Source organism: Seriola lalandi, unplaced genomic scaffold, assembly GCF_002814215.2.
Source record: "Seriola lalandi dorsalis isolate HSWRI2012SDOR001 ecotype SW California unplaced genomic scaffold, Sedor1 jcf7180002053574, whole genome shotgun sequence".
Taxonomy (NCBI): Eukaryota; Metazoa; Chordata; class Actinopteri; order Carangiformes; family Carangidae; genus Seriola; species Seriola lalandi.
Genome location: NW_019524127.1, coordinates 86,211 through 100,225, shown reverse-complemented (window position 1 = coordinate 100,225; position 14,015 = coordinate 86,211). Strand labels below are relative to the sequence as shown.

The following is a 14,015-nucleotide window of genomic DNA, read 5'->3' as shown; positions in this document are numbered from 1 at the left end:
TTTAAATTTGTTTTATTTAGGATGGCATTTAATGGCGAAAGGTTCCAAAAAGGCATGTTGATTCAAAGGTAGGATATATTTGTTTTTTGTTTTGGTTTGTTGAGTTTTCAAATCTGTTAGGAATCTCCAGTTAGCTTGGACAGTTGGCTAACAACTGACATTTAACGGACATTCAATGTACATTTAATTTTGAAATTCAAAAAGTATGTGTATATAAAGACCGTGGGACTCTACAGTTTATGGTAAGTGGCTGTGGAGCCACTTTAGCACCGCTATTGAGGATTAATGTGTCACTTAATAATGAGTTTACATTATTAAAATAACCTACAAGCTACAATGTGTGATCACAGCTTCGGGGTACAGATGTGTGTGTTTGTGTGAACTTGTTTGTTTGTGTGCTCACTGTTCACAGCAGAAGAGAGCTGTGGTCCCTGTGTGTCTCTCTGGTACCGGGTCCCTCCTTCTCCTCCTCCTCCCTCCTCCTCCTCCCTCCTCCTCCTCCCCCTCGCCTAGCTCTGTGCCGTCTCTCAGGTCTGATCTACTGAAGCCCCGCTCGCTCTCAGCTGGTCTAGCGGCCACAGCCAGACTCTCTTGCTTGTTGTTTGGTACTTTGGGCGAACTTTTATTTCCAGTGAGTGGTGCTCTGCTCCATCACAGTTTGAGGGGGATTTTTTTTTTTTTTTTTTTCTTGTGTGTGTGTGTGTGGACAACTTGCTGTTGCAAAAATGGACTGAAGCAACAACTGAACCAAGTGTGGATACTTAAAGAGAAGAATAGTATTTCTGTAGAGAGCAACCTTTTCTGAGGGTTCAGTTACCACCATGGAAGAGGACGACGGGCATCTGGAGAACGGTATCCACGCCGCCAAGGACTCGGACCGGCAGCAGCGGCTCAGGCTTTGCGTTTTAAATGAAATACTGAACACGGAGCGGGATTATGTTCGGACATTGCTTTTCCTTCAGTCGGTAAGTTTGGAGTATTCATTCACGTTGCGTATATCCACGCTTCGCTCTCTCCCACACGGGCAGAACATCACGCCATACTCCAGTCATAAATATTTTAATTTAAGCTGGGCTTTCTTTTTGGTCAATATGTACGTCTTATTACACAACCGGTGACATTTTCTCAAATTACAGGCCACACTCTTTAATTCGCCATATATACGGTATGTTAACTGGCACACATTGTGAGAAAAAGATAAACTCAATATTTTGTCCTGCTGTAGTTTACAAGCTGGACATGAAGATAAACCATCAACAATTTGTATGGGGTTTGGCGTGACTTTCTGTCGACCAGGATAGCTTCCCTGTTAATAGCTTAACTTTTATAACTTTATATATACACGTGTGTATAAGTGTAAACAGGCTGCATAAGTTGCTTTCCTCACACAGACTTATTAGTTTTCTTCAGAGAGAGCAGCCTGCTGGAAATGTCATAAGCATAGACGTACCTGTGTCTAACCTGCTGCTCCACAGCCTGACCTTATTAATGAAAAATATTGTCAGAAACATATCCTTAGTTAGATTTGTTAACGAGCCACACATTGGGTTTTCCGCATTGGCTTTAATGCCGGGGGGTGTCGTCATCATCACACCTCTCTATTGTGTGTTAAAACTCAGGTTCAAAACAATCAAGCGGAGCTCAATTCACATTGGCTTTGCAAATAAATAGATATTCATGAGCTTTCAGAAACACCACACCTCCCCTTTTTTTCCCCCTCTCCAGACTGAGATAAGGAACCATTTCAGCAGTTACTTATTCAGTCCTTGTACATCACTACCTTTTGATGAATGAATGTCCTGGTAATTTTACACGCTCCTTTCAGCCACCAACATAGTGCCAGTATAGATGGCTCCCACCTGCAGGAGGCTATTCAATTTGTCAATTGACATTTTTCGTTATCATCATCATCATCATCATCATCATCATCATCATCATCCTCCTCCTCCTCCACCTCCACCTCCACCTCCACCTCCACCACCACCACCCTTGCCTTGCGATCTGTGGCACTTGGTACTTGGGTGCAGGTGGTTTCAGTTTCAAACCAACAAAATAAGTGAGGCTTAACTCCAAATTGGCTGCATTTATGTGAGAGTAATAATGTGACTGTATGACTGTGCACCATTGCTTTCTGTATGGAAATCCCCTCTTTCTTTTATTGCCCCCCTCTCTCCCTCCACAGCAAGGTCAAAGGTAAGGGTCAGCTACAAAACATCACCTTTGAGCTGGTAGGGCTTCAGGCTATCATCTTTCTTGCTTTTCCACCCTGCTGGCAGCCCCTGATTGTTATCATTTTTACCTGCTGATAAAAGGCTTGGTATGAACATGGCAACAATTGTGAATACTAAACTAAACATCTGGCAAGCATTTCCTAAAAAAAAAAGAAAAAAGAAAAAAAAAAGGTCACGGTTCCCTTTTTCTCTTGTGCTGTCACATGTTTAGAAATTTACTCAAGGTTCTTGAAATAAATTTGTTGCCTAGTGTCACAGAGATACCAAATAATCCTCCAGCACTCAAGTCAGTGATGCATGACCTTGTCACAATTATACCAGAATAATGAAGCTTTTCTGCTGAATCCTGGAGTAATGGATTTAAATCCTACACAAAAACACACACAATTTTTTTTTGGGGGGGCAATCTATGCGACGCTGCTTTCCTTCTCAGTTAAATAAGAGGCCGCCGAGGCTTATCTTCTGTTACAAGACAGACCAGGCAGCAGAGGGACTTGCTCAGACCCCCCACCTCCCCCATGCTCTGGCATAATGATAAAGACAAAGCCCCACTGATTTATCTGAGAAGTCTGGGAGCTTTTTTTCCTGTGGACATCTGAAAGCTGTCAGAGCCACGGCCCTCCACCGCGCGCCTCCCCATCGTTGCATCAATTGGCATCTTTTGATTTCAACCAGTGTGGAGTGATATGCTTGGGCTCAAGGGAAATTCTGTTATCGTCCGTGTCTCTGCAATAGAACGCCCTTTATACGGCTAAGGCTGCAATCAAACGGAGTGTCAAGATTTAGCCAGCAGTCATGACAAGCCAGTGGGATTTGTTAGGATTCATAGTAATCTGTGTGTGTACCAATTCAACACTTGCACATGTGCATTCTGCTTGCAACTACTCAAAACAATGAATCACCCTTCTTAGTATGAGAAAGCACACGCCATTGCTCTGCACTGTAAAAACTGACATGTTGATTTCTTTTTTGTGTCATGTTAACAAGTGTTTCTATAGGCTGGAATGGAGGGATATGACTACCCTCATTACTAGTCCGTGTCAACAAGACTTGATGCCAAAGCATGCTCCTCTGTGTTAATGTACCCTATATGTGAGAGTATATGTTGTGTGTACATGTAAGACACCAAATCTACATGTGGGGAATGCTGTTGGTGTCAGGGCTCAGTGGCTTAGCTTGCTAATGGAGTGCCTGGACATTAAGAACAAAAAAAAAAAGAGGAAAAAGAAACATCAGTCTCCACCACCGGTGCCAATCCCCTGCAAATCTCCCCAGTGCTCTCCACCCAGGGTCCAGCTGAGCCTGCTCGCCTTCCCTCCGTGGGAGCCGAGGCTTTGTCACCAGGCAGCTCACTGTGGTGTTGATAAGGGAAGTCTGGCTGTGGGAGCTCACAACATATGGTTTCAGTAAAGATATAGAGTGGTTTGAGAGGGGGGGGGTTGCTTAGTCCCTCAGTGAGAAGATGCTACAGCAGCGATATGGGGAGTGAAGTGGTTGTAGAATAGACTCAGATTGTCTTCTAAGTATTAGTTGAATTATTCTGTGACGATAAGTGATGTTTTTCCACATTTGTAACCTACCTCATCTAGTTCAGCTAGATAGCTCCCACATTTCCCAGAATGCTCTTTGAAAGCTCACTGAAAATGTTTTGTATATCTACACATCTTGTGATAATTATAGACGGGAAAAGAGACGTTGTACGAGTTAGGCAGTGAGAGGTGCTTCCCCCAGTGTAGAATATCGAACTGCACCTATGACTGAAAGGCTTGAGGTTTCAATGCTGTCTAGTCCGACTGATGGTACTGCCCTGAAACATTAGGTCGCTGGAACATTTTCTGCTGTCATTTAACTAATTAAGTCCAGAATACGTCCCCGTTTTCAGGTGTTTCAGTACATTGGTAGACCCCACAGCTTCCTCTTATCTGAAGGCAGCTAATGGTTTTGTTTTCCTCAGTCTCACTAGGGGTTTTCCCCACGTGTCCACGGCAGGATGGCCGCTAGCTGTTGTCTGCCCACATCATTCTCCATTGCCTTATCACTGATTTATTTTCCACTCCCCCTTTGTGCTCTTCCGCAACCTCCTGGATCTTTAGTCCCCATGCTGCATCGATTATCAATCGCAATGATTGCAGTGACACACAAAGAGATGGTTATCCAGCTTTGGCATCTCAGCCATTCCGCATGTCACTCATCCCCTGGCAATTACCAGTGCCAACGAGCTCATCCAATGTGCTGGAGGGAAGCGTGTAGGGTTGGTGGGAGGAGAGGAGGTGAGAAGGGGGTTGGGGTGTGAAAAGAGGGATTAGAGGATTCATTTTTGCTCAGTGTTATCATTTTCAATCTCTGAATCTATTGCCTATTCGAGTGGAGTGGAAACAAGCTCATTCCAAGTTTACGGTGATAACTGCTCTTTTCAAGCTTTTGTTGTGACGATTTCCCCTGTTTGTGTCTGAACTGTTCATTTCTTCGTGCCACAGATTAGTGGGGGTTTTCTTCAGGGCAGCGCTTTGTTGATTTAATCCAGGCAACTGGATTTTCCCTGCCATGATGACCAAAATCTATGCTATCTATGACAGGAATATGGTCAGTGGCGTCATACCTGGTAGACTTGAGGGATTTTCCTTCAAAACCATAAAAATGGGGGGTTTTGCCATGCAGGACTTTTTGACCACACTGACCCGTGTCACAGTGGATCCTGTTGAGTAAAGACAACAGTGGAATTGTGTGGCCAATAAGTCAGCCAGCTTCTGACCTCCTGTCTTCATTCTGAGAAGCAGGAGACCGAGAGAAGGGTGACCAGGAAGGTCTCGTCAGAGCTGCAGGATAATAGGAAACATCTGGAAATCCTGCCCTCTGTGACCTTTGCTTTAGGCCACACACACATGAGTGAGATTACACACGTTTAATGCTGATGTTTGTGTGGATAAATGATGTTTTGTTTTGGTGTGTGATCGCACTTACAACATATAGCTGCAGTTCTTTCACACCTCTTTCTCATCTTTTGCTTTTGTAGACCTTTCTATATGTCCACCTGTAGTCACTGTTGACAAGAGTCACTAAGCAAACAGGATGACAGGAGCACATGCTTGCAAACACAGAGGACGCTATGCAACCGGTGCCTAGGAAGTAAGACGTGCAGGAAGACAGCCTTGAGCTTCCTCTGCAAACTTGAGCCTGTGTACACCTCTTTCCTTTCCTTTTTTTTTTCTCTCTCTCTCTCTCTCTTCTCCATCTCTTCAGCCCTCCCCACTTGGTGGGAAAGACCAGCATCGAGTTTCTCTGGGCGAGGGGGGTATAAATAGCTTCAGATTCTAACTTCTCATCTTGGCTACAACGCTGGTGGTTTCGGCTCACTGCAGCCTCAGCCCTGCCGAAGTCATACAAACACAGGCTCACATCGCATATATTGCAAGAGTGAAAGGCAGGGGAGGGGGGCAAACCACAGCAGGTAGAAGAGTTACAAGGGCAGGCTGCTGAGGTTTAGTGAGGGTTTTTATTATTATTGGGCTTTAAACTCTCTGATGCTTTGTGAGACTCGATGGACAGGACACAGAGTCTCATCATGTAGCTTTAACTTTCAGATTAATCCAACAAGGGTGGTACAGATATGTTGGTGTTTGAATCAAGCAAAGGAGATTAAATTTAACATTTCAGTTTAAAAATATTATAAATATTATCTTCCATAACGTACAGGAGTTCATGTTCATGTTTGCATACCAAGACCTGCCTTTGATGCACACATTTGATGTTGATGTCCTAAGTTGCCACTGTGTGCACCCCTCCATCTCGCTCTGGACAACTGGTACCATGCAGTGCAGCCACTGAGCCAGACTAATTTAGCAAAATGCAGGCTGTTGCATAAATGGGGGTAAATGCCAGTTTCCAACTTAATATTAGTGCTTTTTTTAGTCATGTGTGTTGATAAGCCATTTCTTCGAGGCATAGGACTGCAGCAGGAATTTTAAGAATTCAAGTTAACAAGTCTAAACCACTGTAACACCCAGAGGCATGATGTCAAAAAACACCCCCCCCCCCTCCTCATTTCCTTCCACAAGAGATGTTTGAGGATTCTTAGTCGTGAATTAGCAAAGGGTAAAAGTCGTGTTACTTGATCAGTATGGATGGATGTTTTTGGAACTTGGTGAAATTGCCTTTTGGTCAAAATGAATGAATTTACTTTCTGTGAGTAGGTCTCTGTTAGTGCTTACACAGTCAAACAAGTGGATCTATTCAGGAGTGTGTGAATGAACCAGTGGTCAAACGGGCATTAAATCAGCTCACTGATTTCTCTGTGTCAGATATCAGACTGTGCAATGTCAAGAATGCAGCCTGAGGCAATTTTCAGATGCACTGTCCAGGGCATTTTTTTTTATGACTAGAGCAAACATCCAATAAGAGGCTCCATCACTGCGTGTGAAAAGCTGTGCAAAGTGCTTTTTCAACAGGCTGATATACGATACAATGGCTGACCTGGCCTGAATTGTAAAAGCACGGCTACATGAGCTCTCTAATGTCCCTTTGGAGATCATGACCCAGACAAAGTTGGCACAAGTACTCTCTCAGGGCGGATACTGGTTGCAGTAGCTGTGCAGCACGGTTTTGGAGTACATGAATAGGATGGATGGATACCTGCAGAATGTCTTGGCATAGTCTTTCTCCTCGGAGCTTCCTACTTGGTGTACGGACTGTGGCCGCAGGCTTACAATGTTTGTTTGCTTTCCCAAATACAACCAGATGTGTGGTTTCTTTCAGGGGGCAGAGGTCATTTTCTCGATAGGAAAACACTGAACAAAAACAGACAACCATAGAACACCTTTGCACAAAGCTTCTCGAGTTTAGAGAGTGAGGCATGGTATGTTTGATGAAGCCCAGGTTAGATTACTAAGCTGTTGAAGTCTGGCTCGATCAGGGCGGGTCGGTGTAAATGCCTGGCCTGTATGCTGTCCAGTCAGGAGGCTGTTCACATGACACAATGGGACAAAGAAGGAGTGTCGCACACACATTACACACTACCCAGCACACTCCTTAGTAGGTCTTCTATTGTTTTTTTGTTCCATGGTACGGAGACAGTTTTCAAATGTATTTTTAAAGTCCTTCAAATAAAATTGGTGACCATTACTTTGGTCTGAAAGCTCAGGTTTACTCTTTAATGTCAATGTTGAATTCCCATTTCCTCTGAAAGACTCGATATATGTGTTGTGGCTAAAAGTGAATGAAAATGTGTCAGAGTTCGCTGTGTGTGTGTGTGACCCCCCTGAGTGAGTGGTGGGGATGTAAAAGTGGTTGGAAGACTGAACATTGCTGGATTAACTCTTCTGCTAATTGCCACAACTACAAAGAACATTTACAGAGTTCAAAACAAATTTCTTGTCAAGATTGTCACTTTGTTAAACATTAGCGCTAAGCCAAACGATTTCACTTTACCAATTAGTGCAGATCTTTACCCGTTTATGTTGTTAAACCGCACGAGTTAAAGAGGCTGCTGACTGTGTGTTATAACTGCTCATGACAGCTGCTGATAAATTCTTGGGCCTGGTTGCTGAAGGGCTTTTATTTTGGCGCTCATTCAATGTGATGACATTTTTGCCAACTAACATGGCATGATGAAAGGCTTGAGTCATACATGCTTGAGCTGTTACTGTGATGATTTTGTTCTCACATGCTGACAGGAAACCTTTTAGGGAATGGTGCAACATTTTGACATAAAGGGTTGGAGTCAGCTGTGATTGACATGAGCTTTTACACGACAGATATGCAACAGAAAAAAACTAAAAAACTTGTGAAGTGAATGGAGCCCTTGTTTTATTGGGGATTTACCAAGACTGTTGTCTCTTTTCCTCTTGTAATTTCAGTTTCACAATTTAGCTTCCGCACTCTGTTTTCTTTCTGATAGACTTTTGCTCGTGAATCAGAATGGTCCTGAAAGCATCACTTTCAGAGGTAGAAACTAAGATGAGTGTTAGTTGCATTTGTGGCTGCCAAAATGAGAAGTTGGATGAATGTAGGTCAGTTGCATCAGTGGTTTCAGAGCTAGAAAAAAAAATTCAGACACAAAGGGCTTTAACTAGCTGCCGTCTCTCTGTCTGTCTGTCCATTAAACAGTGTTCTCTATCATGTCGGTAAATACTGTTTGAGTGAGAACCAGTGGGTGCTCGCTATGATCTTCCCCACTGCTTTGCCAAATGACCATTATTGTGTAGTGTGGAAATACTAATTTGTTTCTTTACCATCGTTTTCTCTCTGTCTGTACACATGATAGTGTTTGTGTCCGCCCAGCTGAATGCCAGGTGTGGCATGTTTAATATTGTGCATGGTTGTGTTAACGCATAGGAAAGCAAACACCTGTTTTTGCTCTGACACACACGTGTACAGATATGATGGAAAATGAAGGAAATCGCTGTCTGAGTTCAGTTTAAACGATCAGCTGTGTCGCATCTTTTTCTGTCACTGGCCTTTTGGTTTGTTGGATGCTTCACGGGTCTCTGATGGCTCACTCAGCACCACACTCCCTGCACTCTGATCCAGACTGTGATTCCTACGTCTGTCAGCACCGAAAAACACACGTCAAACGTCCAGATGGCCACTGCAATCTGCTCCATGATGTTATCTCCAGATCACCACATGTCACCCGTCAACAGGAGAGCCACTTGGAAAAAAGGACTCGCAGACAAAATGCGTTGAGTGTCAGCGCTGGTAGGGATGAAATTAGGTGACTATTTAGCTGAGATGAAAGCTGAACATTCCCCGTGAAGAGAATATGTCAATTTGGCAGTGGAGACCGTTTTAAAAGGTTTACAGGTGGAAGCAGATGTGCTAATCTGAATTGCAGGCTGTTAACACTCTGTGTATAAATGGGGAAACAACATATCTTCCACACATATGTGCTTCACTATCTATTTCTGTACTCATTGTCACAGGGGGAGTGAGTGAGAACGAGTGTTGTATGCTTCTCTGTATTTTCTTCCTATATACTGTATATGTAATGAGAGACAGAACTGAGAGTGAGTCTGTAATCGTGTGACAGAAGCTGCCTAACAACCCGAGAAAGTGGAGATATCATAAATGATATTTATAGCACATTAATTACAAGCATCCACTGCGAACGAGAGGGAGCAACAAACAAAATGAGAAGGTGAAAATGCCCCAGCCCGCAGTTTTAAATGCTTCACGCCAACCTGGCACGGAAAAAAAGGCATGCTGGGAAATGATAATTCTTAAAGTAGTGAAACATTTTGAAGGCAACATCTGAATGGGCTGAAAAGGCTTGCTAAGTGTCATTGAACATTTGTATTTCACATATTGATCATGTGCATCATCCATTCATTAATGCAACAGAGCCGGTGAGTAGGCAGTCTGAAACAGGAAGTTCCTGCCCCAGTGCTGTCTGCCTGTCCTCTGTGATCGAGCCACTGTCTCATCCCCTGTAGTGTTTAGTTTCCGCCCATGTGAGCAACTCAAAAAGCCTTGGAGTTTAAAGTTCTTCAAAGCGGAAGTGAGTGAGAGGGGGAGGAAAAAAACTGGACAAGTCTCAAAGAAGACTTTGTGTTTTGGTGATTGGCTCTGCCAAAAAGGGTTTCTCTTGGAAGACAGCGAGGGACTGGTTGGAGGGTGAACGGGGAGCTGAGGGAGTTTTCAGAGGGTTTGGGAGAGATGTGAATTACGGCTTCAGAGAGAAAGAAGTTTGCTAAAGTTTACTGGGGTCCCTCATTGTGGCAACGCCACGGGCCATTCTCTGGCTCTGCTGCACTCACACCACAAAGAGGGGATTTCTTCATTTATTTATTCAATTTCATGCCATGTCGACCCCAAAATGTCCCCCATCCCCTCTCCAAAACTGCCCTGTCCCCCTTTGTGGCTGGCTACCCAAATCCTCTCTCCAGAAAGAGAGACCCTTAATGGACGCATTGTTTTTAGCTTGTTGTTGTTTTCTCTTGGATGAGGAGGGGTAGAGGGTTCGAGGCTGGTGACCTGAGAACTCGCATAGAAAAGGTCCTGAATATGTGGATCTGTGATTCTGCCTGAGCGTTGTTTCAGTAGGTGTGGGAACCGAAGCGAATTGAAAAGAAACTCTCAGGGCCCGGCTGGAAAAACCTTGACAAGTGTTAGAGCTTGTTCTTGATCTACGGGATCTCTTGTGAGATATCTGAATTGAGTGAGATGGCCCAGCATTGTTGCTGAATGCTGATGGTAGCCATGGGCAAACAGAAAAATGGCCCAGTTTTTTAAGCTGTCAGAATGAGAACAACCTGCTCCGAAAGACAATGACAAATATCTTTCTGCTGATCTCCTGTATATTATAAATTTGCACGTCCTCTTATGACCAACAGGAATAAGCAATAAGCAACATGCAGAGAAATGTTTGTAATTCTAGTAAATAAATATTTTTAAAATGTGCGGTTTTTTCATCAACCCTCATTATTTCTTCAGTTTGTCTCGTAATTCGAGACATAATATTTTTTGACACTCTCTTCCTTTTTCTTCTCTACATCACAGAACGAGCTTCCAGTAAAATGCAATCTAGTACAACACCGCCACGGCTCCCAAACCACCAGTCAAGGCGCCAACTGATCATGTTCTCACAGAAATTCATTTTCCCATTGATCCCAGTTTAATACGGATAACCTTTGCTGAAGGTAAACATACGAATTAAAAGGATCTGCTGCTCTTCACTGTGAGTGACCCTTGAGGCAACATCCGCTGGCAGCAGTGTGACGGCAGCGCCGATGGCTTGGACCCTGACTGTACATCTGACTTACTCTCATGTTGAAACCTGACTCAGTTTGACAATTATGACATTTCCTTACTTCTCTCTAGTTATTTCCTTTCTGGTTCTCTGCTCTATATTATGACAACATAGAATTTTTTGTGTTAAGAAATTATTTCTAATTGTTAAGATTTGAACCTTTGTATATGAACTGTTTTTTTCACAGTCAGGTTATTTAACTTCACTGCGGCCTGTTTTTGTACTTTTATGAACTCTCCGCCAGTCAATTAAAAGTTTTCTAGGCCCAAAGTGAAGTCTTTGACTCACAGAAAGTGAATCTAATCTTTGGTCATGTTACTTGGTTGGCCTAGCCGCAGGTAGAAAACTGGGTTCACAAGCAGACAAGGCAGACGTGAAGGCAGCAGGCCTCTTACTCACTGTCCACTGGAGCGAACACTGAGCCCACACCAGCATATGGTCCGTCTGAATCTTCACACCTTACTGTCTGGCCCCTCTTCGCTCTGATAAACCTCAACATTTAGCACCCCCCCTTGCCCCCAACCAACCCACATCTGACCCTTTGGCTGTTGGTCATATGAGATGATGCCGGATGCCTCATGTGACACAAGACCAGTTATTGGTGTTAAACAGTGATCACACTGTCTGGGGTGGCCAGTGATGATGGATGTCAGGTTAGACACATTATGTTTTTTTCAGGCCTGTCAAGTACGGTAAATCGGTAACGGAGTAAATAATGAAGACGGCGACTTTGCATTTCTGTTTGTTCCTTTTGATAGCAATAAATAGCCTGATCTTCCCACTTGTCATTTTGTAATTGTTGGTGCCTTAAAGCGTAGACAGCACAGTCTCATTGCAGTGTGGCTGCTGTGCCACGAAGTCTACAATTTAAATCACATCCAAGTGTATACTTCACAATGTGACTTATTTGTTTGTTACAGTCTGGTTGCACGCTCATACAAAACTGTCAGACTTTACTTAGAATGCAGTAGAAACACCGGCCAGTCCAACATGTCATACACTTCCTTTTCACAAAAGCCACGCTTCCTGTCCAGAAATGACATCTGCTGCTTTTGTGTGGAGAGGCACCGCTTCGCTCTGCAGACTGTTTGTTTCCTTCCCTGCTGAGTTGAACTGCTGCCTATCTGTTGAAAAGAAACAAAAATTCTTGTCAACGATTTAGGTGTTTTGAAAAAGTGTTGGCTTTTGTTCTGTGTGATTGCACTGGGTTTCACTTCCTGTTTGCAGGAAACACACTCAAACACAACAGCAGAGACCTGTGTGTGCACACTTCTGTTGCAGTTTGGGGCTTTTTTTTTCTTGTTTTTTCTTGCACATAAGCAGTTGCAATAAAGTGGACATTGACTCAGCTTGATGGGATCCCCCAACTTTGCGTAAATTGGTCTCGTGCCCATTCAGTTTCTTTCTAGCTTTGACATGAACTGCTGTCAGAGCAGTTTCACACTCTGTCCACTTGAGTTCAGCCTCTGGTGAGTTTCTTTAGTTATTTGAGGTGGGAATGTGATTTGGCATGAAAGTGTGGATAGATTGGGCCACATGAATCCAACACATAACTGTACACTGGCTATCTGCATCTGATGTCCAACTTTGGGACAAGTCCTGCCAGGCTATTTGTCATCATGCAGTAGGACCTTTAAATGAGCTTATAACAATGCATACTTTCACCACACAAACTTTTCTTTTCTGAAAGGACTTTTTTCTGAACTGCAAACTTTCGACAGGAGGTTTCACACTTCAATAAACTCACCGTACTCTTGGGCCAAACTGTGGGTCCAGAAAAATCTCTCGATGATTCAAGTGTAAGAACTCGCTTGTTTCACAGTTTGTAAATGAGGGTAGAGGAAGGGGGTGTGTGGGGTTGTGAAAATGCTAACAAAAAGCTGATGTGCTTATAAAAAGCTCACAGCCTTGTTTCTGGGAACTGTATCATAGGGTTTAAATTAGACCAGTTAACCTGTTAAAAATATAACCTTTTTTTTCTGCATATTGCCAGAGCCAGGGCCAGGGCCAGGGCCAGAGCCAGGGCCAGAGCCAGGGCCAGGGCCAGGGCCAGGGCCAGGGCCAGGGCCAGGGCCAGGGCCAGGGCCAGGGCCAGAGCCAGGATCTTCATGTGTTTGGCTTCTGGAGTAAACAGCTTGTTTAGACATTTTTAGCTTTAGTCTAGAGACCATTTATATAATGAAATGTAAATACATTTAACAACCTGCTTCATGACTTTTGTCAGGTCCATGCACTTGACACGCAGAGAGAGCCAGCCAAGAAATTTTAATGAGCAGTGACATTTTGCTGATACCTGCATATTGCTGTCAGGATTTAATAGTGCACTGCTGCAGGTATTACTGTTATGAATGGAATTAAGGGGAACAGACTTTTGAGGGTGAGTAAGTAGGAAATCATGTAGAAGAATTATCGCGCACTAGAGACCATCGGCTCATCAACAACTAGAGTACGCTAAAACAAGACTTTATCTTTACATTGCTTCAATGAAAACTGAAAACATAAAAGTGAATGGCAGGTGCAAAAGTAAAACGGGTAGATCCTGTCTCCTGAAACAGGGAAATCATTACGGTTAACTGTTAAAATATTCAGCAAAATGTTCAAGATTATGAGGCTTTCCATAATTCTGTAAATGTAACTTTTATCATTTAGAAATAATGTATAACCTATTCAAAAAATATGTTTAATTACTTTCCTCTGACAAATGTTAGTTCATCAGGCCTTTGGGAGCATGTCACTTAGAATTTGGGATATTTTTTAGTTTGACTTCCTTCTATTTCCTTTGTGCAGTATGTGCATTATGACTTTCCTGGCTTTACCATTCCGAAATATCAGTGGTGTAATTCTGCATTAGTGTTGGACTTGGCAGCTACTTTGTGGTCGATCAAGGAGCTTCCTGGTTTTGTTGCTAGTGTCCTGTGGGATTGCATCATGAGCAGTTTTCCCCTAAAAGCCCATCACCCCTGTGGCAAGAGACCATCACGTGCAATATCCCTGCTGTGCTCTGAGCAGCAGCTGAGCCCCCCCCCCCCCCCCCCCCCCCC

At 43.5% G+C, this 14,015-nt stretch overlaps 1 protein-coding gene across 1 annotated transcript in view; it reads left to right on the top strand.

Moving 5' to 3' along the window:
• Positions 1 to 550: 550 nt before the first annotated feature.
• prex1 (phosphatidylinositol-3,4,5-trisphosphate-dependent Rac exchange factor 1) overlaps positions 551 to 14,015 on the top strand; it is an 83,761-nt gene continuing 70,296 nt past the window's right edge. The window contains exon 1 of the mRNA XM_023401278.2: positions 551 to 965. Coding sequence (XP_023257046.1) covers positions 822 to 965 — 144 coding nt within the window. The 5' untranslated portion in view covers positions 551 to 821. The remainder of the gene's footprint in view (positions 966 to 14,015) is intronic.